The sequence below is a fragment of the Macaca fascicularis genome, chromosome 1 (genome assembly GCF_037993035.2).
Source record: "Macaca fascicularis isolate 582-1 chromosome 1, T2T-MFA8v1.1".
Classification (NCBI taxonomy): Eukaryota; Metazoa; Chordata; class Mammalia; order Primates; family Cercopithecidae; genus Macaca; species Macaca fascicularis.
Window position 1 is genome coordinate 220,105,352 of NC_088375.1, and position 25,381 is coordinate 220,130,732.

A 25,381-nucleotide genomic window follows, 5' to 3' on the forward strand; every position below is an offset into this window, starting at 1 on the left:
TCCTGCTTTCTCTCTCTAACTAAAGTTTAACATGCCAGGCTGAACACCTGTGTTCTCACTGTGGCCTCTGGGGATTTTTATATTTATCTGGGACTCCTCTAATACTGGGCATAGGAGTGTTCACAGGAAGCCTCAACAAATCTCTGTTGACTTCATTCATTCATTTCAATAAACATTGACTGAGCAACCACTGGGTTATCAGGCACTACGAACACAGAAGTGAACAAGCCAAAGGCCTGTTCTCACAAAGCTTCTCTTTTCCTGAAAGAGACAAACAAGTAAAGCGATAACCTGTCACGAGATGTCTGGAAGAGAAAACAGAAGAATGTAAGCGTAAAGGTGGAGGATGGTTCTTTTGACAGAGTGATCAAGAAGGGGCTTTCGGAGAGGACAACATTTTCACTGAGACTGACAAGGTGGCAGCAGACTGGGGAGGTGGGGAAGTCCCAGGCAGAGTGATATGGTTTGGCTGTCCGCCCACCCAAATCTCACCTTGAATTGTAATGATTCCCATGTGTCAAGGGCAGCGCCAGGTGGAGACAAATGAATCATGGGGGCAGCTTCCCCCACACTGTTCTTGTGGTAGTGAATAAGTCTCATGAGATCAGATGGTTTTATAAATGGGAGTTCCCCTGCACAAGCTCTGTCTCTTGCCTGCCACCATGTAAGACATGACTTTGCTCCTCATTCACCTGCTGCCATGATAGTGAGGCCTCCCCAGCCATGTGGAACTGTGAGTCAATTAAACCTCTTTCCTTTATAAATTACCCAGCCTTGGGTGTGTTTTTATTAGCCACGTGAGAACAAACTAATACACAGAGGTAGCCAGTGCAAAGGCCCTGAGGTAGAAATCACCTTGGAGGATGGGCAAGATAGAAGGGTAACAGAAAACCACTTAGGAGGTTACAGCCCTTGTTTGTTTGTTTATTGAGATGGAATTTCACTCTTATTGCCCAGACTGGAATGCAGTGGTGTGGTCTCGGCTCACTGCAACCTCTGCCTTCCAGGTTCAAGCGATTCTCCTGCCTCAGCCTCCTAAATAACTGGGATTACAGGTACTCACCACCACATCCAGCTAATTTTTGTATTTTCAGTAGAGATGGGGTTTTGCCATGTTGGCCAGACTGGTCTTGAACTCCTGACCTCAGATGATCCACCCGCCTTGGTCTCCCAAAGCGCTAGGATTACAGGCGTGAGCCACTGCGCCCGGCCTATGGCCCTAATTTAAAGTCAATGTTGACAAATGGAGAAGAACTTGTGATGAGTTTGATTCAAGCAGGAGAGATGAAAGGGACAGAGGATTTTAGTGTCAGCAACCAAAAGCATGGTAGGGTGCTGTTACAGACTGAGTATTTGTTCCCATCCAACATTCATATGTTGAAGCTCTAACTCCCAACATATTAGGAGATAGGGCTTTGGGGTGGTAATTAAGGTTAGACGAGGTCATGAAGGTGGTCTGATGGGATTAGGGCCCTCATAAAAGAGATTCCAGAGAGTTCTCTCTGCACACGTGCATCAAGGAAAGGCCATGTGAGGGCACAGTGAGGAGGCGGTCATCTGCAAGCTAGGAAGAGAACCCTCGCCAGAAATTGAACACTGCTGGGTCTTAAACTGCACCCCCCAGAACTTCAAGAAAATAAATTTCTATTGTGTAAGCCACCCAGTATATGATATTTGTATGGCAACCTGAGCCCTTTACTGACACAGGAAAATCTCAAATAATGAACGAAATTTGCCTAGGTCTTCAGGTTGAAACATTCCAGAGACTGATATAGGAAAATGATGGGATTGGGTGTAGTGGCTCACATCAGTAATCCCCAGCACTTTGGAAGGCTAAGGCAGGAGGATCACTTGAGCCCAGGAATTTGAGACCAGCCTGGGCAACACAGGAAGACCCAGTTTCTACAAAAACTAAAGAATAGCCGTGCATGGTGGCAGCGTGCCCACAGTCCCAGCTACTCAGGAGGCTGAGGTGGGAGGATTGCTTGAGTCCAGGAGGTGGAGGCTGTAGTGAGCCAAGATCAAGCCACTGTACTCCAGCTGGGACAAGAGAGTGAAATCCATCTGAAAAAGAAAAAGGAAAATGATGGGATTCTATCAATGAAGGCTACAAAAGTGTGTCTTAGGCACAGAACCCTGCATGTCATTCAGAGATCCCTACTGCTCACCTGTCTCAGCCTTTGCCCAGTGCTGACGGCTGCTCTCGAAGGTCCCGCCCTGATTTCTGACCTTCCCCATCCTCCTTCCAGCGGAACTGCAAAACCCTGTTTTCTTTACTGCCGCTTTCCCTTGCTGTGGAAATAACAGCTTCTTTATAAGCCACACTTCAAAGTTACCACTCCCTTTATCAGATGGCCTGGTCCCGGAGCACTGCCTTGACCCACTGAAGACCAGGTGTTATGAAACCTTTCAACTAGTTTCTTGAAAAAGTAGCTTGTTCTACTCAGCAGACCACAACCGTCTTACCTAGTTAAGGTGACAACTCACATCAAGGTGATAGACACAAAAAGAAAGTCATAGAAATATTCAGCATGTGGCAAAACGTCCAAGATTCCAGGTTGAAGAAAGGGTGTTTTTACATAAACAGAACTGGAAGGTGAAAGGCTCTTCTTTGACAGATGATTTTTTTTTTTTTTAGATGGAGTTTGTGAAATTTGCTTAAAGAAAAAATAAACAGATGATATTTATATAAAACAATGCCTGGAATACGAACTGAGACTCTAAAGACTTTAAAGCAAGTCTAGTTTTCATGACGGCAGGAAAACAAGCTGTGTTAAGAATACTATCAGGTTGGCCAGGTGCAGTGGCTTACGCCTGTAATCCCAGCATTTTGGGAGGCCGAGGTGGGTGGGTCACTTGAGGTCAGGAGTTCGAGACCAGCCTGGCCAACATGGGGAAACCCCGTCTCTACTAAAAATACAAAAAATTACCCGGGTGTGGTGGTATGCGCTTGTAATCCCAGCTGCTCGGAAGGCTGAGGCAGGAGAATCGCTCGAACCTGGGAGGCAGAGGTTGTAGTGATCTGAGATTGTGCCACTGCACTCCAGCCTGGGCAACAAGAGTGAAACTGTGTTTCCAAAAAAAAAAAAAAAAAGAATATGATCAGGTTAAACCCCAGATTCCTAAGTAGAAAGAGGAGATGCTGGGCCCATCTGACCTACTCCCTGGGCATGTCTAGGTACAACTATTAACTGGATTAAGCACAGTAATATTTCACCTGCCAGAAGTTTGTTACACATGGCCGCATTCGGTTCCCACAACCCTCCACGAAAAAGGTAGGCATTGGCCCATTTAATAGCTGAGTACATATCCTCAGGGGATACGTTCCGAGACCCCCAGTGGATGCCTGAAACAGACAGCACCTGACCTTACACATAGGACGTTTTCTGATCTGATAACCCAGACCGCTCCTAAGTGACCAATGAGCAGGTAGTGTCTACAGCACCAATCTGCTGGACAAAGAGACAATTCACGTCTGAAGGAGGACAGTGTGAGATTTCATCACGCTCCTCAGAATGGCATGCAATTTAAAACTTATGAATCATATCTTTCCGGAATTTTCCATTTAATATGTTCAGACTGTAGTTGGCTACGGGTAACTGAAACAGTGGAAAGTGAAATGATAGAAAAGGAGCCACTCTTGTAGACAATATAGGATCATAAAGGGTTAAGTCACTTGCTCAAGATCACAGAGCTGGCAAGTGGTGGAACCAGAATTCTAACCCATGGCTGTTGAGCCCAGAGTTCACTTACTTTCTCTTTTTCTTCCCCTTCTTCTGTCTCTGTCTCTCTCTCTCTCTCCTTCTTCTCTCTCTTTTTTTTTATTTCTTCTTTCTTTCTCTCTCTTTCCTTCCTTCCTTCCTTTCCTTTCTTTTTTCTTTCCTCCCTCCCTCCTCCTTCCTTTTTTTTTGAGACAGGGTTTCACTCACTCTGTTGCCCACACTGGAGTGTGGTGGCACAATCTTGACTCACTGCAACCTTGACCTCCCAAGGTCAAGTGACCCTACCACCTCAGCCTTCCAAGTAGCTGGGACTACAGGCACGTGTCACCATGAGCCACTAATTTTGGTATTTTTTTCTTTTTTGCAGAAATGGAGTTTTGCCATGTTGCCCAGGCTGGTCTTGCACTCCTGGGCTCAAGGAATCCACCTGCCTCAGCCTCTCAAAGCGCTGGGATTACAGGTGTGAGCCACTGTGCCTGGCCAGAGTTCACTTTCTTTTCCATACATCGTAAGTTCCAAACCTGGCTAGATATCTTAATCAGCTAGAGAGCTTGTTTAAAAATCTGATTCATGAGTCCCACTGCTGAAGTCTGACTTGGCAGGCCTGGGCTGGGCCCTGGGAATCTGTTTTTATTAAGTTCTCAGCTGATGATCTGAGCAAGGCGTTGCTGGGATGGACCACATCTGTGTCTGCTAGAAGGTCCTGTCAAGAGAGTCAGGGAACCCCCAGCAGAGCCCCAGAAACCAACTGTGGGCTCAAGGAGGAGGTTCCATGGCAAGGACTGATTCATCAGCTGTGGTAGTTCCTGTTGTGCCGGCTTGGTTAGGCTGGAACTACTTTTCCCAGAATCCCCTTCTCTGACTGGTTCTAGGTTTTAATTGGTCAAAAGAGGAAGCTGTGGAAAGCTGGGAGATGGAAGTGAAGCAGCGGCCATTACACTTTAGAGGTCATCATGACTGGATGCGGTGAGAGACAGCACAGTGGGTGCCAGCACATTTGAGCCTGTCCTCCATTCTGCATCCAGCTCTTTCTCCTGACTGCTGGTCCTGTTAACCAACAACAGCCCAGGCCCACCCCTGGACACTTGGCTGGGGATGGACCAGACAATGGGCTGGCTGTATAGACTTCTCCACCAGCTTGCCCGTATACCCAGGGCCAGGTGGTAATGCCCCTGACCTCAGATCCAGGTGGTGATGCCCCTGATAAGATCTAATTCCTATAATAAACCCCTTATCCCATAGGTCATAGAAGTTTGGCTTCTCTCACTGACCCTGAAGGATGCCATCATCCACTCTGTCCTGCAAACCTTTTGATCTAAAACAGCGGTCTTCCAGGTGTGGCCCCAAATCAACAGCATCAGCCTCACCCAGGAGCTGGTTAGAAATGCAAATCCTGGGGCCTCACTCAGACCTACTCAATCAGCAACTGGGGATGGGGGATGTGGCGGGGGATGGGGGGAAGGGAGGGCCCAGCAATCTGTGTTTTAATGAGCCCCCCACCCCAGAGGATTCTAACACAAGCTGAAGATGCAGAACCACTCATGCAGGCATTTAGAAAACCTGCCTCTAGGGAGGCTGAGGCAGGCGGATCACGAGGTCAGGAGATCGAGACCATCCTGGCTAACATGGTGAAACCCCGTCTCTACTAAAAATACAAAAAATTAACCAGGTGTGGTGGCGGGCGCCTGTAGTCCCAGCTACTCGGGAGGCTGAGGCAGGAGAATGGCGTGAACCCGGGAGGCGGAGCTTGCAGTGAGCCGCGATCGCATCACTGCACTCTAGCCTGGGCGACAGAGCGAGACTCCATCTCAAAAAAAAAAAAAAAAAAACCTGCCTCCATTTCTGTTTGGGATGATGCAGTAGTTCTGGAAAAAGACAGTGGCGATGGTCACACAGCACTGTAAATGTGCTTAATGTCCCTGGATTGTACACTTAAAAATGGTTAAAATAGGCCAGGTGTGGTGATGACTCACGCCTATCATCCCAGCACTTTGGGAGCCCGAGGTGGGCAGATCACTTGAGCCTGGGAGTTTGATACCACTCTGGGCAACATGGCAAAACCCTGTCTCTACCAAAACATACAAAAATTAGCTGACGTGGTGACACGCACCTGTGGTCCCAGCTACTTGGGAGGCCGAGGTGGGAGGATCACTTGAGCCCAGGAGGCAGAGGTTGCAGTGAGCTGAGATCATGCCACTATACTCCAGCCTGGGTGACAGAGCAAGAACTTGTCTCAAATTTTAAAAAGGTTAAAATAGTTTACAAACAAACAAAAAAGCTCAGAAGCCATACACAAAAGGTCACATATTACGTGATTCCATTTACATGCAATGTCCAGAAAGAGAGAAAGGAGATAGGTGATTGCCAGCAGCAGGGGTTGGCGGGGGAGGGTGGAGATGGGGACGGAATGCTTAATGGGTACGATGCTTTTTGGGGCGATGGCAGTGTTTTGGAACTAGATAGAGGTGGCAGTTGCACAACTCTGTGAGTGTACAAGATACCACTAAATTGTTCATTACAACATGGTTGATGTTATGCTTTGTGGATTTCTGGGGCTTGCCATTGTATCTCTGAGAGTTAGCATTTACTGAGATGCTGTGCTAAGGCTTCATGTGCAGTGTCATTTCATCCTCACCCCGATCCTGGGAGGGTGGCATTATTATTCTCCCCATTTAATGGATGTGGAACCCAGGCAGTCTAACTTCAGAATCCATGCTTTGAACGAAAATGCCATTATGCCCAGAACCATGAGTTATTTCTTTGTGTAGAAGACAGAAATGAGACATCAGCCAAAGCTGCCCTGATCACACTTAAAAGCAGTATCCTGGGCCGGGCCCGATGGCTCACGCCTGTAATCCCAGCACTTTGGGAGGCCAAAATACAAAAATTAGCCGGGCGTGGTGGCACACATCTGTAATTCCAGCTACTCCAGGAGGCTGAGGCAGGAGAATCACTTGAAACTGGAAGGCGGAGGTTGCAGTGAGCCGAGACTCCATTTCAAAAAAAAAAAAGAAAGATTAAAACAAAAAAAGAGCAGCATCCCAGTCACCTAGCTTTACCTTGCCCTGCAGCAGAGGGCCAGGGGAGAGGAGGGAAAGGAGGAAGCTGGCTTGCTCACGGGTCCGTACTCCCAGGCATTGAGATAAAGCCTCACGACTGTCAGGTGTGCCTGGCTTAGATTTGGAATGAACTTATTAGAATGGAAAGATTTTCAAAAATAATTATGACAGTAACACCTAAAAATGTACTGAGCATGTACTGTTTTAAGTACTTTTATAGTTTAATCTTCCCAAGATCCTACGACCATTCTCCCCATTTCGAGAAAGTGAGCCGTGGCTCAAGGTCACCCAGATCATTAGAACCATTTGAACTTAAAGCTGTTATTTTAATACAAAGTCAAACATGTTTCTCTGTGGGAAACTCAGAAAGTACAGGTTAGAAAAGAGAAGATAGGGAGAGAGGAAATAAAAATTACTTGTAATCCATTAGGAATAATCATTGGAAACATTATATTAAATAGTTAAATTTTTATTCTTTGTGTATTTTTTTGAAACAAAAAATAGACAGCTTCATAATCTGCCTTTTTACATTAGCAAATTAGACCCATCTTTCTACATCTTTCAGAGCCTTCTGCGTCATTGCCATTTTGAATGGCCATGTGGTGTTCCCCTTGTGTAACCTTTGTAGAAACCATAGCAGATTTTCTAGGCTTTTCTATGGGACATTTGGGTTGTTTCTACAAGAAGACATTTCAACTGGGAAAAAATGTTTTAATCAGGTTGCTGAGATGTCTCAAACTTCCTCCCTGCAATGAGCAGTATCATGGTGGAAGGGCGATCAGCTTTTGGGGGTTGATATTCGCTAATGGAAAGACCCAAGCACCAGGCAACATAGTCTCATGCACATTTATTTCAGGGGCACACTTTTGGTGGGGGAAAGGCTCTCATTTTTATGTGTGGAACCTGAAAATTCTCACCTGAAGACAAAGTAAAAAAAAGTCTCTCAGATTTACCCATCTCACTCCTTAAAAAGAAGAGCTTGATTCCTTGGCAACAAGGAACAAATGTTCCTGAGGATCCCAAGTTATCTCCTACTTCCCAGTTCTGAAGTTACATGCCAGGTAGATCTAGTTAGATGCCAGTACTTTTGCTTCTCACCATAGCATAATAGTTCAGAATACAGACTCTGGAATGAGACTGGCTGGGTTCAAATCCCGACTCCATCACTTTCTAGCTGTGGGCCCTGTTATTAGCTCACTAAACCCTTGGAGAGGAAGTGCTGAAGATAGAAGCCTGGGTCTCTGAATGACTGTGTGGAGCCAAAACCCCACCTTCCCACCCAATACATGAAAATGTAACTGGAGTGCCTTTAGTCCTTGAGATGTGGGGTAGTTTGCACAGTAGCTAGCATACTCCTGCCTTGGTTTCCCCAACATAGAACTGTTTTGAGCATCAAATTACTTAAGAGTCATGGGAAAGCTTGGTTGCTCCCCACTCCAACTCCCGATGTTGACTCTAACAAGGATAATCCCCAAACATCTGTAACTTTTATCATGAGCCAGATATGGCTCTGCCTCCCAGGAATTTCCCTAAACTCTTCTTGAATATTTTTCAGCCTGAAGCCCTCTTGTGGGAAGCAATTTTGTCTACCCCTTTCTGTGAGAAGTCCCCAGTCACTGGCTCGCCCTGGGAGAGAGAGTGCATGTGTTGTAAAGCTACCAACAGACTTCCTCAGACACAGTGAGTCAGTCTGAACACACAGGCAAGGTTGCAGAACTCCATGGCCTTTGTCCCTCTTGGCTCAGCCAGGCACAGTTCCTCTTAGCCCAAGACAAAACTTAGCCTATGCTGTTAAATCAAGGGTTCTACCGGCTTCCAATCATAAAACCAAGGGGCAATAATACGTAAAATGGGAACTTATACATTCTGAGTTACAGCTAATTGCAAATGTATCCAAGCTCATTCTACATTTATCTACCATTTGTCTGTAAAAGACTGCCTCTATAGTCCTTCCTTCCTTCTTTTCTTCCCTACCCCTCTTCTTTCTTTTGGTGCACAGACCCCTTTGAGAATCTGATGAACGCTACTGACCTGCCACAGATAAATGCAGAGATAGAATACTTGACAGAGAATGCTTGACAGACAATTTCAGGTGGTGAGCGGGTCCTTAAAGGTGATTGAGGACTCTCATAGAAGTTATTACAAGTTTGACATTACCCAACAATTTCATCATGATCCTGACCACTGTAATACTTTATTGCTTTGATGACCAGGCAAGCATCTAAAAGCAGCATATAAAGCATCATTATATGCAGAGACAATTTCTAGAAGTATATACAAGAAATCGCAGATGGTGGCTACCTCTTGTATAAGGGACTGGGAGCCTGGAATGAGAGGGAGATGGATGTTTTTTCTTTGGATATCCTTTTACACCGTTTGATTTTTTATATCATGTGCATATATTAGTTTCCTAATTAAAGAAAAAGAGTTAATGAAAAAGTTATTTAAGTTAAGAACTATCACTACTCATGGTCATTTCCATGTCTGTGATATGGGAAGGGGAGAGTCATCAACGGGGAGGCGGTCAACCTCCTCCCTAGCAGGGTGAAACCCACATCAGCTGGCAAAGTGAAAGCGTCACTCCAGAAAAGACAAATGGTTTCTACCGGGTCTTCGACATAGGTCACTGAAATTCCAAATGGCAGGGGAGGATATTATCAATGTTTCATCAGGTCCCTGCATAGCCCTGGTGCTGGCCAGAGGAACTGGCCCAAACCTTCTAAGTTTGGTCATTTCATATAAACATACACTCACATACAAACCCAACAATTCCACTCCTAGGTATTTGCCCAAGAGAAATGAAAACATACACTGATACTAAAAACCTCTGAATGTTTAATCATAATCACCAAAAAGTAGACACAATCCAAATATCCTTTTAACAGGTGAAGGGATAAGTAAACTGTGGTCCTGCACATTTATACCATGGAATAAATGCAGTGTGGGGAAACCTCAAATGTATTCTACTGAGCAGAAGCAGCCAGGCTCCAGAGGCACCATACTGTATGATTCTATTTACGTGATATCCTAGAAACGGCAAAACTATAAGGACAGAAAACAGATCAGTGGCTGCTGGGGGGTGGAGATAGGAAAGACTGCAAAGAAGCAGCAGGAGAGAATTTGGGGGGTGATGGAACTTTTCTACATCTTGATTGTGGTGATGGTTACATGACTGCCTGTGTTTGTCAAAACTCATCGAACTATGTTCAAATTGAAAATTACATATGTGTATATAAAATACAATGCTGGGCGAGTATTTTCTTTCTTCCTTTCTTTTTTGACATAGAGTCTCACTCTGTCATCCAGACTAGAGTGTAGTGCTGTGATCTTGGCTCACTGCAACCTCTGCCTCCTGGGTTCAAGGGGGTTCTCCTGCCTCAGCCTCCCAAGTATCTGGGATTACAGGCACCTGCCACCATGCCCAGCTAATTTTGTATTTTTAGTAGAGACAGGGTTTCACCATGTTGGCCAGGCTGGTCTCAAACTCCTGATCTCAAGTGATCCACTCGCCTCGGCCTCCCAAAGTGCTGGGATTACAGCGTGAGCCACCGCGCCCAGCCTTGGGGTGAGTATTTTCTTAGTTGGCTATGGCTGCTGTGGCTTCCACCATGCTCCTATCTCAGCTTCCTAAGTCTAAGAAGGGAGGCCCAGATACTCGAAGTCTGAAGGGTAAACCAGTCACCAGGAGCGGCAGCTGATGTCTTCAAAGTTCTCTACAGTTCCCAAAGCACCTTGCCTGGCAGTAATCCCTGTGGGATGCATAACAAGCCTATGGGTCTTCAGCACAGGTCACTAAAGTTCCAAATGGGAGGAGAGGGTGTTATCAACAACAGTTTTCTCTTGTTATGAAAACAATGCTTGTTTATGAAATAAAAATTAGTTAAATATAGACTAGCAGAAAGAATATCAAAACCCCCCATGGCCACTCCCATCCATAACTGCTGATAAATATCTATGATGGTCTCCATGCTTTCTTGTGTGCTATGTAATCAAAATACTTTTTCTGTTTTTTTTTACAAAAATGGGATATTGTTGCAATAGTTTTATAACCCTAACATTTTTTTGAGACAAAATCCCACTCTGTCACTCAAGCTGGAGTGCAGTGGTGCAATCTCGGCTCATCGCAACCTCTGCCTCCCAGTATAACCTTAATTTTTAAAAATTTGATATATAATGAACAATCTTTCATATCACCAGTATTCATCAACACTGGAATTTTTAGCGGTTGAGGACCACTTCAGTATATGAAAGAGCTGCAATTTATGTCACCAATTCCCTGTTGCTGCAAATATATTTGATTTCTAGTTTTATTGCTATTATAAAAAAATAGTGTTGAAATTAACTCCTTATCCAACCATAAATTGTTACCTCGGGATAAAATCTTGGTATTGAAGATTTTAATAACAAGGTTAAAATCTTGGAATTGAAAGTGTTTTAAAGCTAAGTGTTTTAAAGGTTTGGGCCTGAATTTTCAGACTGTTCTCCAGTTTATACTTCTACGCTGAGCTCCTGAAAGCACTACCTCCCAGTTAGTATTATTTAAATTAAAATTTTAAAACTTTTAAAACATTCTAGATTTCCTCTGTGAAAGACGGCATTGTTCTAATCGGCATTTCCTTTAATACAATGAGGTTGAACACTGATTCTTTTTTTTGCCCATGTTCTAACTGGCCACCAGCATTTCTTCTTCTTTTTTAGAGACAGGGTCACCCAGGCTGGAGTGCAGTGGCATAGTCACGGCTCACTGTAGCCTCTACCTCCTGGGCTCATGTAATCCTCCCACCTCAGCTTCCCAAGCAGCTGAGACTACAGGTGCATGCCACCATGCCCAACTAATTTTGTTCATTTTTTTTTTCTTTTTTGAGGCAGAGTCTCACTCTGTCACCCAGGCTGCAGTGCAGTGGCGTGGTCTTGGCTCACTGCAAGCTCCGCCTCCTAGGTTCACACCATTCTCCTGCGTCAGCCTCCCAAGTAGCTGGGACTACAGGTGCCCACCACCACGCCCGGCTAATTTTTTTGTATTTTTAGTAGAGACGGAGTTTCACCATGTTAGCCAGGATGGTCTCGATCTCCTGACCTCATGATCCGCCCACCTCGGCCTCCCAACGTGCTTGGATTACAAGCGTGAGCCACCGCGCCCGACCAATTTTGTTCATTTTTTATAGAGACGAGGTCTCACCACGTTGCCCAGGCTGATCTCAAACTCCTGGACTCAAGCGATCTTCTTTCCTCAGCCTCCCAAAACGTTGGGATTGCAGGTGTCAGCCACTGTGCCCAACCTCAGCATTTCTTATTTAGCCCATTTCTCAACTAGGGCATTCAGCTTTTCCTTACTAACTAGAAAAGCAGGCTGGGTGCAGTGGCTCATGCCTGTAATCTCAGCACTTTGGGAGGCCGAGGAGGGCGGATCATGAGGTCAAGAGGTGGAGACCACCCTGGCCAACATGGTGAAACCTCATCTCTACTACAAATACAAAAATTAGCTCGGCGTGGTGGTGCACACCCGTAGTTCCAGCTACTTGGGAGGCTGAGGCAGGAGAATCACTTGAACCCGGGAGGTGGAGGTTGCAGTGAGCTGAGATCGTGCCACTGCACTTCGGCCTGGCGACAGAGCGAGACTCTGTCTCAAAAAGAAAAAAAGAGCAAAAAAAGCAAAGCTCCTGCATGTATTCAGAACACAATCCCTTGTCTGTTCTGTGTTGCAAATATTGTCCCCAGTTTATCATTTGATATATCAAAGTTTTTAAATTTTAGGAGCCTAATCTACAAATCATTTTCAATAATCTCTGTTATAATGTTACCTTTCACTCTCATGTTAAAGAATACCCTTCCAAGAAGGGGCTGTAGTAACTTTACAGTAGAGAAACATGGCAGACACCACCTTAACCAAGAGACCAAGGCTGATGTCATCAATAAGAAGTTACACTGATATAATTTCCATTCTAACATGATTCAATGAGAAGCACACTTCACCTTTCTAGGATTCTTTCCCAAAACCCAAAGGCCTAGTACAGTCACGAGAAGACATCAGGCAAACCCAAATTCAGGGAAGTTCTGCAAAACACTAACCAGTACTCTTCAAAGTTCTCAAGGTCATGAAATTTAAGAAAAGACTGAGAAAGTGTCATAGTTCGGAAGTTACTAAGGAGACAAGATGACCAAATGCAATGTGGCATCTTGAATTGGATCCTGGAGAATAAAAATGCAGTGGGAAAATTGGTGAAATCTAAATAAAGTCTGTAGTTTAGTTGTGATGTCAATTTCTTAGCTTTGATAAGCATAATACGGTTATATAAGATGTCAACATTAGGCTGGGCGTGGTGGCTCACACCTGTAATCCCAGCTCTCTGGGAGGCCAAGGTGGGCGGATCACCTAAAGTCAGGAGTTCGAGACCAGCCTGGCCAACATGGTGAAACTCCCCGTCTTCACTAAAAATACAACAATTAGCCAGGCATGGTGGCGCATGCCTGTAATCCCAGCTACTCGGGAGGCTGAGGCAGGAGAATCCCTTGAATCCAGGAGGTGGAGGTTGCAGTGAGTGGAGATCATGCCACTATACTCCAGCCTGGGGTAACAGAGTGAGACTCTGTCTCACCAAAAAAAAAAAAAAAAAAAAAAAAAAGGCCAACATTAGGGGAAGTTGGGTGTGAAGGGTAGACAAAAATGCCCCATATTACCTTTGCAACTTTTCTATAAATCTAAAATTATTCCAAAATTAAACAAAAATATATTTAAAGAGTCTTGGCTAGGACTGTCACTGGACAGATTAAAAACAAACAAAAGGGGTTTCTAATTTTGTTGCTATTATTACAAAAAATAACAGTGTTGAAACTAACTCCTTATACTCATTAATTGTTTTCTTAGGATAAACTTCTGGAATTGAAACTTCTGGGCAGTCTAGAAAGAAAAGCAGAAGGAACAGAAAGGAAAAAAGCCACCAAAGTTCCTGGCTTTGAGCAGGGGTACGAGGTAGGTGGGGGTGGAAAGTGGTTCCTTGTGACTGATGCAGTTGAAGTGGGGGTAAGGCAGCAGTAATAGGTCTGGAAAGATTAACCGAGGCTGACTCTAAGAAGTCCGGGCTTTACTGAAAGTTAAAGAGCTTAGCCTCGGCTTGATCCCGCCAGCAGTAGGGAAGTGGCAAAGATTTCAGATCAGTGCATTTGACATGTCATTGATTTGTTATGTTACATGTTGGTTTCCTACTTGACTGACTCTTCCCTGCTGCCTAATAAGGTATAAGCTCCAAGAAGGCAGGAACTGAGCCTCTCTTAGCACCGTTTTCCCCCAAAGCCTGGAAGAACACCTGGTCTGTAGAGAGAACGCAATGAATGATATGGCCGAATGAATATCTGAGTCTTGTTTCCAAAATGACTCCCCGCCACCAACTTTTTATTGTGATAAAATGCACATAACATAAAGTTGACTATCTTAACCATTTTTCCATGAACAGTTCAGTGGCATTAAGTACATTCATACTGCTGTGTAACCATCACCATCATGCATTCACAGAACGCTTTCATTTTACAAAACTGAAACTCCTTACCCATTAAACCCTAAATCCCCATTGCCCTTCCCCCAGCCCCTGGCAACTGACATTCTACTTTCCATCTCTATGATGTCGACTGCTCTAGGTTCCTCATACCAGTAGAATCATGTAGTATCTGCCTCTTTGTGACTGGCTTATTTCACTTAGCATGATGTCCTCAAGGTTCGTCCATGTTACAGCATGATGTCAGAATTTCCTTCCATGTGGAGGCTGAATCATATTCCATTGTATGGATAGACCACATTTTGTTTATTCATCCTTTGATGGATACTTCGGTTGTTTTCATAGTTTAGCTACTATGAGTAATGCTCATATAAACATGGGTGTACAAATATCTCTTCAAAAACCTGTTTTCAATTCTTTTGAGTATTGATATAGTGTGGACATTGGTCCTCTCCAAATCTCACGTTGAAATTTGATCCCCAAGCTGGATACAGTGGCCACGCCTGTAATCCCAGCACTTTGGGAGGCCAAGGCTGGTGGATCACTCGAGGCCAGGAGTTCAAGACCAGCCTGGCCAACATGGTGAAACCCTATCTCTACTAAAAATACAAAAATTAGCTGGACATGGTGGTACATGTCTGTAATCCCAGCTACTCAGGAGGCTGAGGCATGAGAATCGCTTGAACCCAGGAGGCAGAGGTTGCAATGAGCCAAGATTGTGCCACTGCACTCCAGCCTGGGTGACAGAGTAAGACTCTGTCTCAAAAAAAGAAGAGAAATTTGATCCCCAATGTTGGAGGTGGGGCCTGGTGGATGTTTGGTTGATAGGGGTGGATCCCTGTTGAATGGCTTGGTACCCAAAGATCTGGTTGTTAAAGAGTCTGCTCCCCACTCCCTCTCTCCTCTTCTCTCTCACCACATGACGCCTGCTCTCCTTCCGCCTGAGGCGGAAGCTTCCTGAGGCCCTCACTAGAAGCAGATGCTGATGTCATGCTTCTTGTACAGCCTTGTATATCCGTGGGCTGGATAAACCTCTTTCTCTCTTCTTTTGAGATGGAGTCTTGCTGTTGCCAGGCTAGAGTGCAGTGGCTCCATCTCAGCTCACTGCAACCTCAGCCTCCCGGGTTCAAGTGATTCTCCTGCCCCAGCCTCCTGAGTAGCTGTGACTACAGGTGCCCACCACCACGCCCGGCTAATTTTTGTATTTTTAGTAAAGACTGGGTTTCACCACGTTGTCCAGGATGGTCCTCAATCTCTTGACCTCGTGATTTGCCCACCTCGGTTTCCCAAAGTGCTGGGATTACAGGCGTGAGCCACCGCACCCGGCCAATAAACCTTTTTTCTTTATAAATTACCCAATCTCAGGTATTTCTTTACAGCAACACAAATGGACTAAGACAAGTATGCACCCAGAAGTGAAACTGCTGGATCCCACAGTGATTTGATTTTAATATTTTGAGAAACTGCCAGAGCCAAAATGACCTTTTTTGTTTTATTTATTTATTTTTTTTTGAGAGGGAGTCTCACTCTGTTGCCCAGGCTGAAGTGCAGTGGTGCCATCTCGGCTCACTGCAACCTCTGCCTCCCAGGTTCAAGCGATTTTTGTGCCTCAGCCTCCCGAGTAGCTGGGACTTCAGGCGCGTGCCACCACACTAATTTTTGTATTTGTAGTAGAGACGGGGTTTCACCATGTTGGCCAGGCTAGTCATGAACTCCTAACCTCAAGTGATACGCCCTCCGCGGCCTCCCAAAGTGCTGGGATTACAGGCATGAGCCACCATGCCCAGCCCCCAAAATGACTTTTAGGAAGAAACTATATAAAATACTTTTTCCACCTGTGCCATCAGCATCTGCCCTGAGGGTAGTGTTTCTACACTCAGTATTGGCCTGTGTGAATGAAGCTGTCTCACACCTTGGGGACTTTGCACACGCAGTTGCCTCCCCAGGAAGACCTTTGGCGGCGGCTGCACCTCCCCTCCCCGCTCCCCATTTCAGCTCAGACTGCACTGTTTCTGAAAATCCTTCCTGACTCTCCAAGTTTGGGTTAAGCCTCCTCCTTCGTGGGCTGTGCTTCGTCACCTTTATTCACATGTTGTTAAGGTACAATCCCTGCCGTCCCCCGCGGGGGATCAGCTCCATCGGGGCGGGGGGCAGGGCCTGACTCTCCCTTGTTCCTGGGCTCAGTGCCTGGCACACCATATGTATCAGAAGATTTGTTTAAAGTGATGGCGCCTGTGTTTAGCTACAGGCAACTTTCCCCAAAAGAAGAGAATTACTGTTTGAAAACAATAATTACCCACAGGCAGTTCCAGTACCTAACAGCTTCTCTCCAAATTGCAGGCGGTTTTAATGAAGCTATAGGTGAGGTATCTTATGGTAACTTAAGAAAGTTTGCGTGTTCATTTTGTTTTTTAAAATCATGTTCTGGCTGGGTGTGGTGGCTCACGCCTGTAATCCTAGCACTTTGAGAAGCCAAGGCAGGGGGATCACTTGAGGTCAGGAGTTCAAGACCAGCTTGGCCAACATGGCGAAACCCTATCTGGACTAAAAATACAAAAATTGGCCAGGCATGGTGGCATGTGCCTGTAGTCCCAGTTACTCTGGAGGCTGAGGCAGGAGAATCACTTGAATCCAGGAGGCAGAGGTTGCAATGAGCCAAGATTGCACCACTGCACTCCAGCCTGGGCAACAGAGTGAGACTCTGTCTCAAAATAAATAAATAGATAAATAAATAAATAAAATAAAACAAAGTCATTTTCCTGCACCAAATGTCAACAAACCATGCCCCACACCCTAACCAGCACAGGTCTAACGAGGAAAACGTAGGATAAGGTAAGGCAAGTAAATCCCACCCGCTTCTCTGCACCCCTCCCTAGACCAGATGTGAGGAGAAAAACACGGAAAAGACATAAAATTCCCCAAGATTTAGAGCCACCTAATTTTACCTGTTGAGTAGAGGAAATAGCAAAACCTCCTGGAGACATCTAAAACTGCACATTATGTGAGTCCACGATCTTAAAAAAAAGAACTTGCCCCACGTGGTAAGTTCTCATTCTGCCAGGTTCTGCCAGGATTTGGTGATCCTGGATTTATCATCTCAAAGGCCTCTCGGGTCAGAGGATGGGCCTGGGAAGCTTCCAGTGGTAAAGCTCTGGGGACATTAAAAAAAGAAGAAGGCTAGGTGTGGTGGTTCAAGCCTGTAATCCCAGCACTTTGGGAGGCTGAGGCGGGCAGATCACTAGGTCAAGAGATCGAGACCATCCTGGCCAACATGGTGAAATCCCATCTCCACTAAAGATACAAAAATTAGGCTGGGCACGGTGGCTCATGCCTGTAATCCCAGCACTTTGGGAGGCCGAGGCGGGTGGATCACGAGGTCAGGAGATCGAGACCATCCTGGCTAACACAGTGAAACCCCGTCTCTACTAAAAATACAAAAAATTAGCCAGGCGTGATGGCTGGTGCCTGTAGTCCCAGCTACTCAGGAGGCTGAGGCAAGAGAATGGCATGAACCTGGGAGGTGGAGCTTGCGGTGACCCAAGACCGTACCACTGCACTCCAGCCTGGGCGACAGAGCGAGACTCCGTCTCAAAAAAAAAAAAAATTAGCTGGGTGTGGTGGTGTGTGCCTGTAATCCCAGCTACTCGGGAGGCTGAGGTAGGAGAATTGCTTAAACCGGGGAGGTGGAGGTTGCTGTGAGCCAAGATTGTACCACTGCATTCTAGCCTGGCGACAGAGCAAGACTCTGTCTCAAAAAATAAAACAAAACAAAACAAAAAAAAGAAATGCCAGAACAGGGTTATTAACACTTCTTTGTTTGAAATGTGGCATTGAAAAAATTAATGCTTTGTGCATCTCAGCAATATAAACTGGGCTGTTGGCGTGAGAGTGACAGGCTTTGGGATAAACGTGAATTCCTGGTGCACACGACAGTGGGGCCTGTAGGGGTCACAGCCTGCATCGTGAACGTGTGATTTGAGTCGCTCATTTGTGGAGGGGTCAAGGGCCCACATTTGTAGATTCTCCTCAATGTGAGGCCTGAGTGCCACCTCCTCCCGCAGCAAAGGCCCCAGCCTGTCTGTTTTGTGGCCTCCGTTTCTTCTTCTAAGAATTGAGGAGGCTAGATGAACAATGGCTTCCAACTTTCTGTTTTATTTTTAAAGTCACAGAGTTTTTAAAAGTGGATGTTTTGTATCCTTAGCATAAGCCGAGCTTCCTTCCTGTTGGCCCCACCTCCACCACTCAGCTCTGTCCCTGCAAACCCCTGAGTTGCTTCTAGGACCCATTCAAGGTTTCCCAGGATCACAGTATAAAAACCAGTGAACCGGAGCTACATTGCCCAAGGTTCTTACCATGCAGTAGGAGATACATTTTTACCTAGTGACTCAGTGCACATCCACAAACAGGTAACTTACAGTTTTACTAGTGAATATTTCTCGCCACAGGAAATGCATTCTCTTTTCTAGTCCACTGTCTTCTACTTCACTTTTAAAAAGCCAGCGGAAAACCACTTAACGATGCCAAAATCCACTAATAAGTGGCTGTCCACAGTCTGTAAACATGAGCTTAGAAAATCTCCAAGACACTAGTACTTCCAGTACTGACGATTTATGGCATTAACAAAGCTGTGATCCTGGTAGACAGTGACAGAGACCGCACCCCATCCTGTCCCCAGGGTGGGGTGTCCTACCTGAATCAACCCACTAGGAAGCAAATTCTCTGCACATCTTTGCCATTGAAACACCTCCTCTGCAAGAGCCAGGGTTTGGAGATGAGTATGCCAAATACCGATTTTTCTAGAGACCTGCACTTGCCTAACCCCATGCCTAATCCCAGGGAGATTTGGGGCAAGGGGCAGTGATGGTGGGGTGGCAGCACTTGGATGGGTTAAAACAAACACAGCAAAAATAAATAAATACGTAAAAGTCAGAAGAAACAAAGCTCTCTCCCTCCCTCTGTGTGAATTTGGGTCACACCCATCACGCCCAGATAGCCATGGCTTCCATTTCTAAGAGTTCAGAGAGAATTGCTTTCCCAAACCCCACAGTGATGCAGGAAACTGGCCCTCTGGACTCCCACAGTGGCGAATCAGAAATGTCTTTGCACTTTGCACAGCGTCACAGGGTTTAGGCCAAGGGAATACCTGCTGGCCATCAAGGGGGTGGAAACACGTGAGACCCACAGGTTAGACCCTGTGTGAAGTCACTCATATTATCACATGAAGATAACAGGCACAGTAACGATGAATTGAAAAACCAGGATACGGGCTGGGCATAGTGGCTCTTGCCTGGAATCTCAGCACTTTGGGAGGCTGAGGTGGGAGGATCACTTGAGCCCAGGAGTTCGAGACTAGCCTGGGCAACACACGGAGACCTTGTCTCTATTTTTTCAAAAACAAAACAACAACAAACCAGGACATGAAACAGCTCAGCAAACAAAAACCTGAATAAAACGCCACAATATTAACGGTGGTCGCCAGCCTTCACGATGTCATCTGCTCGTTTTTACAAGGAACACGTACTTCTTTTGTAATTGGGGGACGAAAACAACTTTAAAAGCCTGCCATCCAAAGGCACATTATCAAGTCTGGCTAAGGGAGTGCCAGATAAATGCACTCACTAGCTCCTGCCATGGTGTTAATGCCAGTTTGAACAGACAGGACCTGGAAATGCGCAGATACACTCCTCAATGTGCACGCCTCATCTTTCAGGACCCTCAGCCCTCACTCCTCCTGGCCATGTCGCCACGGACACCACAAAAACACCTGGTAGTGTGGAGTGCAGAGAGAAAGGGGATCTTGGAGGGGGAGGGTGCTCTGTTTTGTTTTTCAAGAATCATCCTCAAAATCATTCGAGACAAACTCCAGAACCTCGGATTCGGGTCCCAGCTGTGATCTCAGGCGAGTCTCCTCTTCCCTGGGTCTTGGTCTCCCCAGTTGTCAAATAAGCAGAGTGGATTTTCTGATGGCTAAGATCCCTCTGGCCCTGATATTCTAAGATCTAAAGCTTCCAGCATTCAGGTTTAAGGGCTGCTAAGTCTGATAAATCCAGGGCAAGAGAGAATGTGGACACTTCAGGTTGCTCCGCCCAAGTAAACATCACAGATAGAAGGCGAGGGCAAACCAGCAGTGTTGAGGCGGGAGCTGAGGGGAGGTGGAGTCGAGGGTCAGGGGAGCTCAGGAGAGACCCTCAGAGGGCTACCTCTGGTCAGCATCTTGGGGCCGTCTGGGAGGGACAGGGCTGTGTGGCCTGGTACTGGGAAACCAAACAGGTGGCTTGTTTCTTCCAAACAAATGACCGGTTTCTTTCTCAGGAGCAAGAGCTCCCAGGAGGGGTGGCCATGGCAGCGAGGGCTCAATCCAGGCGAAGGGAGAATAAAACATTGGCAGGGTAGGCTGGGCCACCTGTCCAGCCTGGGGAGGAGCTCTACTCCACAGAGCCACTTGAAAGACTGAGAGGTTGAGAAACCTGGGGCCCAAAAGAGTCTCGGTCCTAAATGTGGCCAGGCCTCCTAGGTGAACACAAAAGACCCTAGAAGGGAGTCAAGGAGGGCTGGGTTCCAGTCCCAGTTCTGCTGCCGAACTGCTGTGTGTCCTTGGGTAAGTTCCATTCCCTCTCTGAGTTTTGTTTGTCAAATGAGAATGATGTTTCTGATGACCTGACTGTCCTCCGCACCTGAGACATTCTAGGATCTTCCTCTTCCCTCCAAGCAAAGGGAGACTTAAAGCATGGAGGAGGATATTCTCACAGCTTTCACGGCAAGGAGGATTCCTCCAAGCTTCAGAGCAGAAACAAAAGCGAAAGCAAAAGTCAGCGGCCAGAAGCAGCCCCCATACCACATCCCAAGTCAGAAGGCATCTAAACTTTTGCAACTTTCCCGGCACCATGCTTCTCGTCCCCATGACTCCCACCTTAATTTGGGGCTGGAGGAAGAGAATCCACACTAAAGCTCCTCACACTCTGGCCTCTTCCAGCCCAAGAGGTCTGAGGTGTTTACAGCCAGCCCTGCAGAGGGAGGGAGGAACACTGACCACAAACACATCCTATTAAAACGGGAGCCTCAGAAGCTCCAGCTGGCCTCTGCTCCAGCTTTCCCATCCCTCACGCAGACAGAGAAACTCCCAGGCCTCGTGACATCTGGAGCCAGAGAACCAGAAAGTCGCAGCTGGAGGGGCTTGGGTCCTGCCAATATCCCAGACACTCACTCACTACTTCTCTCTGGCAGAAGACCAGGCTGGCAGTCTGGGCCTCATGTAGAACCCCAGAGTCTTATCCTTGACCAGCAGTCATGAGTGAAGGCCACATATGACTCTCTGCTTCCTGTATTGGCCTCCCATCCAGCTCCCCCATTCATTCCCACCACCCCCACCAACCCACAGGCCAGCCTCTCTCTCCTAGGAGTCTTCTCCAGGATCCTCACCTACTTCCAGGCAGCCAGAATTATCTTCTTAATGTATGGATGGGATCAGATGACTTCCCTGCTTAGAGAACTTGAATGAAAGGGACATCTTTCTCCATGTCGTTCATCTTTGTTGAGCACCTAGAACAGTGCCTGGCCCACAGAAGGTGCTCAGCCAACATATGTTGAATGATTCCAATAAAGGCCCCACCTGTCCAGTCCAGCTCACTCCAGACCCTCCATTCCCTTTACATTTCCGCACCCTCCACTGCCTGAGCACCTTCCCCAGCCCGGCACACCCCAGGCACTCTTCTGTCTCTGTGCTTTTGCCTGTGCGTTTCCATCTGCCCAGACACCCTTCCTCCCCTGTCCCCTGGGGGGACTCCAGTTCCCTGATGAATACTCCAATACTCTTTTCTTAGCAGGACCTCCTGAGTTATTTCCTTTCTTCTGTTCTTGCATAAGCCCTGTGACATATCTTACTATAGAGTACTAAATGTGCTAGGCACAAATACCCCACCTTGCTGTTGGAGGTCATCATCCCATTTTACAGATGAAGAAACTGAGGCTCAGAGAGATCAGGTCACACAGCCAGCAAGTGGTGTGGCCTGACTGTATCGCCAATTCTGCAACACTTGTCATAAGTATCCCTGACTTCCTCCCTCGGCTAGGGGCTCCCTGAGACTCCTGGGCTCTGGATCAGTGGGGCAGACCCCAGATACCCGAACAGGGAGGCAGATACCCGAACAGGGAGGCAGATACCCGAACAGGGAGCTGTCAGCTCCGAAGCCATGAGGAGCAGATTCACCAGCAGCCTCCTCTCTTTCTCTTTCTTTGGCCTTTTCTCCTAGTCTGGGGGTACCTGTCAATTGGTGGAGTGAGATATTTGAAGGGACAGGGGCTCTGTCCCAATAGGTCAGGACCCTCCTGCGACAGGTTTCCGGGGTGTGAAAGCTGTTCACGGTTCCAGGGCCAAAAGTTCCCTAGACAAGCTGTTCTCCAGGTAACCCATTCAAAAGGAAAGCCAGAAGCCGGCAGGCCCTAGAGGGGCAATCCTTCCACCCGCTGACCCACCTCCGCCGGTTCGGGTCCCGGCCCCGCCCACCTCGTCCCCGCCACACCACTCCGGCAGCGCCCGGGTTCCCAGCAGCCAGACCTCCAGCTCTGTTGGGAAGGACCTGCAGTACCACGCACCGTCACAGGCACCTCGGAACGCTGCGCAGGGCACCCCAGGGCTGATCCCTGGGGAAACCGTGGGGGGAAGGGTCAGGTCTCTCGCCCCCACCCCTGGTTGGGAAAGAGACCATTATCCTGTAATGCAGACCTGGCACGCCGGGCCAACCGCCTCCCGTTTGTGCGCTGATTTGAGATCAGATTTATGCGTAACCGAACTTACCGCGGAGTGCTTGCTGGGTGCTCGGCATGAATGCCCCGCCGCACCCTGGGACGTTATCATGTCCATTTCACAGATGAAGAAAGCGATCGATGCGCTCAGGGAAGGACTTTAAATCCACTTTGCTCACGCCAGATTCTTTACCCCCGTGTTTGCTTGTAGAGCGACACACACACACACACACACACACGCACACACACACGAATCTAAATCCCTAAAAGGACCCGACTTCCATACAGTAAGGGATGCGCGAGCAAAGCGCCAAGGTGGTTTCCTGGGACCTACTAGGAATTTCTGCTCCTAACCACGCGCTGAAAGCGCTTCTGACGAGGCCAAGGGTTCGAAGCCCGCCGGGCGGAGAGCACCTGTCCCCGCCAACAGGGGGCCCCCAAGGCCAGCTGCCTTCACCAGCCGAGGCCAGCTGGCCGGGCGCGGTGCCCGGGAGGCGGGAGTGTCCCGCACCGGCGGGGCGCGGTCGCAGAGGGTGCGGGGTGCGGAGTCCTCCAGGTGGTCGACCCCAGACGGGAAGCACTCGGCGGACGGACGGACGGACGGACGGACAGGCGACCCAGACGGGCCTCGGCCCCCTTACCCGGCCCGGAGGGGAACGCACAGCGCTCCGCGGGAAGCGGCGGGCGCAAGGCGCGGCGGCTCAGACTCACCCGGGAGGCGGCGGGTCCGGCTCCGTCTCGGCTGGGCGGCCCGGGGCTGGGGGCTTCGCGACCCCCGCGCCCCACCCGGGCGGCCTCCTCGGGGGGCGCCGCGATCGCGGGGCTGGGATTCGGAGGATTCTCAGCCGAGGGAACGCGGTGGCGGAGAGAGCGAACTGCCCTCTCGGGGACCGCGATGGGGACGCAGGAAGCGCGGCCTGGGAGCGCCGGCGTGAGGGAGGGAGGGACCGCGGGAGGAGGAGGGCGGCGCCGGCCGGGAGCAGCCTCCAGCCCCGAGAAGCACCGCCCACCGGCCGACCCTACCTCCCGGCCCTCGGCGCCACCCCCGGGCCCGAGGCGAGGGATCGCAGCTGAGCAGGGCGGGCACCCACTCCCCAGCGTCCGCCGCTGGAGTACGCTGAGTGCGGGCCGGGGGCTGGGCCTAAGTTCTTCCCCACCCTTGCCAGCCGAGTTGGATAAGATGGGGCCGGGAGAAAATAGAGCCCTGCTCCCCCATCCTCCCTAGGGCCCAGATAATCGGTGTGCATGCGTGTGTGTGTGCGCGCGTGTGTGTGACGGGTGGTGGTCGGGGAATGTCTCAAGCCAGAAGTCCCAGGTTTTAGGGATTTAAGTAGAGCTGGGAGACCCGCTTCCGTCCCACACCAGGTGCAGACGCCGAGGCACAGCTCCGCCAGCCTTTACCTGGCGAGACACTCACCTCTCCTCCTTCCTGGGGAGGCCACCGCCTCCTTCTCCCACTTCTGCCCTGGGCTGGTGCCCAGCGAGGTGAGTGATGGGCAGAAGTAGGGAAGGAGGAAGCAAGTTTTTAAAAACCGAGTCAGCTCACCCCCTCGTCCAGGGTCCCCACCTGATGCCTGGTCCCCAGGGAGCTCTCGGGCTCGCACGCCTGAGTCCCCGTCCAGGTGGGGCCCATTTCGGGTTCTTGCGCGCGGGCACTGGATGGGGGCGCGCTCCACCGGGAGCTTCCCCTGCTGAGGGCTCATCCCCAGCTTTGCCGAGAACTTTCCCGGCAAGGCACCGGCTGGCGTTCTCCCAGCCCGCGAGTGGCAGACGGGCAGCCAGTCTCTGTTCGGATCCATGGAGGCCCAGAGCTGCCGCCGAGTCCTGGCTCCGGGGAGGGCAAACCCGAAGTCTGCGCGGACGCCTCTTACCCGCGGTTCTGCCTCCGCCCCTTGGAGATTTGCCCTCGGAACCGCATTGCTCTGGCGCCCGAACTAGGGTGGGCTGGTTTCAGCCAGACCGCCAAAAAACGTGGATTCTAAACACAGAGGGAAGAGCCAGCTCCCATTCCCTCGCTCAACCTTAGATTTTTTTGAATTCCGAGAGAGGTCAGGCCGGGGTCCCCTTCTTGGGTGAGCGTCTAGCCCTTTGGAGTTCAAACACTGAGAAGCAGATAGGCAGCTGGCGGGCGTCACAGGATCGAGCCGAGGACCGAAGGCGCCTCCTACCGGGAATCCACCGCCTCCAGACGAAAATAGGCTGCAATCAAGTTCACTTCCAAAGGCGGAATTCATGGGTACATATGGTGTCCACGTGTGTATACCTGCAGAGTGGAAACATGTGGGCATTTCTCCCCCCACCCCGCTATTCTGGCTCCTTAACTTGCACCCTAACAGCTCAACAGAACCTTGGCGTCCACAAAAAGGCA

At 48.5% G+C, this 25,381-nt stretch overlaps 1 protein-coding gene and 1 long non-coding RNA gene across 11 annotated transcripts in view; both read right to left on the reverse strand.

Moving 5' to 3' along the window:
• Positions 1-25,124, reverse strand: part of TMEM51 (transmembrane protein 51) — a 71,745-nt gene extending 46,621 nt beyond the window's left edge. For 4 of the 10 annotated variants that reach the window (XR_012425860.1, XM_074019667.1, XM_074019649.1 and 1 more), the window contains exon 1: positions 24,560-24,854. Coding sequence is in view for 1 of the 10 variants with exons in the window: in XM_074019667.1 (XP_073875768.1) it covers positions 24,560-24,812 (253 nt within the window). In the remaining 9 variants the exon portion in view is untranslated. Of the gene's footprint in view, positions 1-23,724; positions 23,917-24,559; positions 24,855-24,884 lie in introns of those variants that run through there. The other 6 variants (XR_012425862.1, XM_074019645.1, XM_074019658.1 and 3 more) reach the window with 3 other exon arrangements.
• On the reverse strand, positions 16,966-22,417 carry LOC141408822 (uncharacterized). The gene is made up of 2 exons (XR_012425868.1): positions 21,182-22,417; positions 16,966-21,048 (listed from the first exon to the last, which is right to left on the reverse strand). It is a non-coding gene; the product is annotated as an uncharacterized lncRNA (long non-coding RNA).
• Positions 25,125-25,381: the final 257 nt, after the last annotated feature.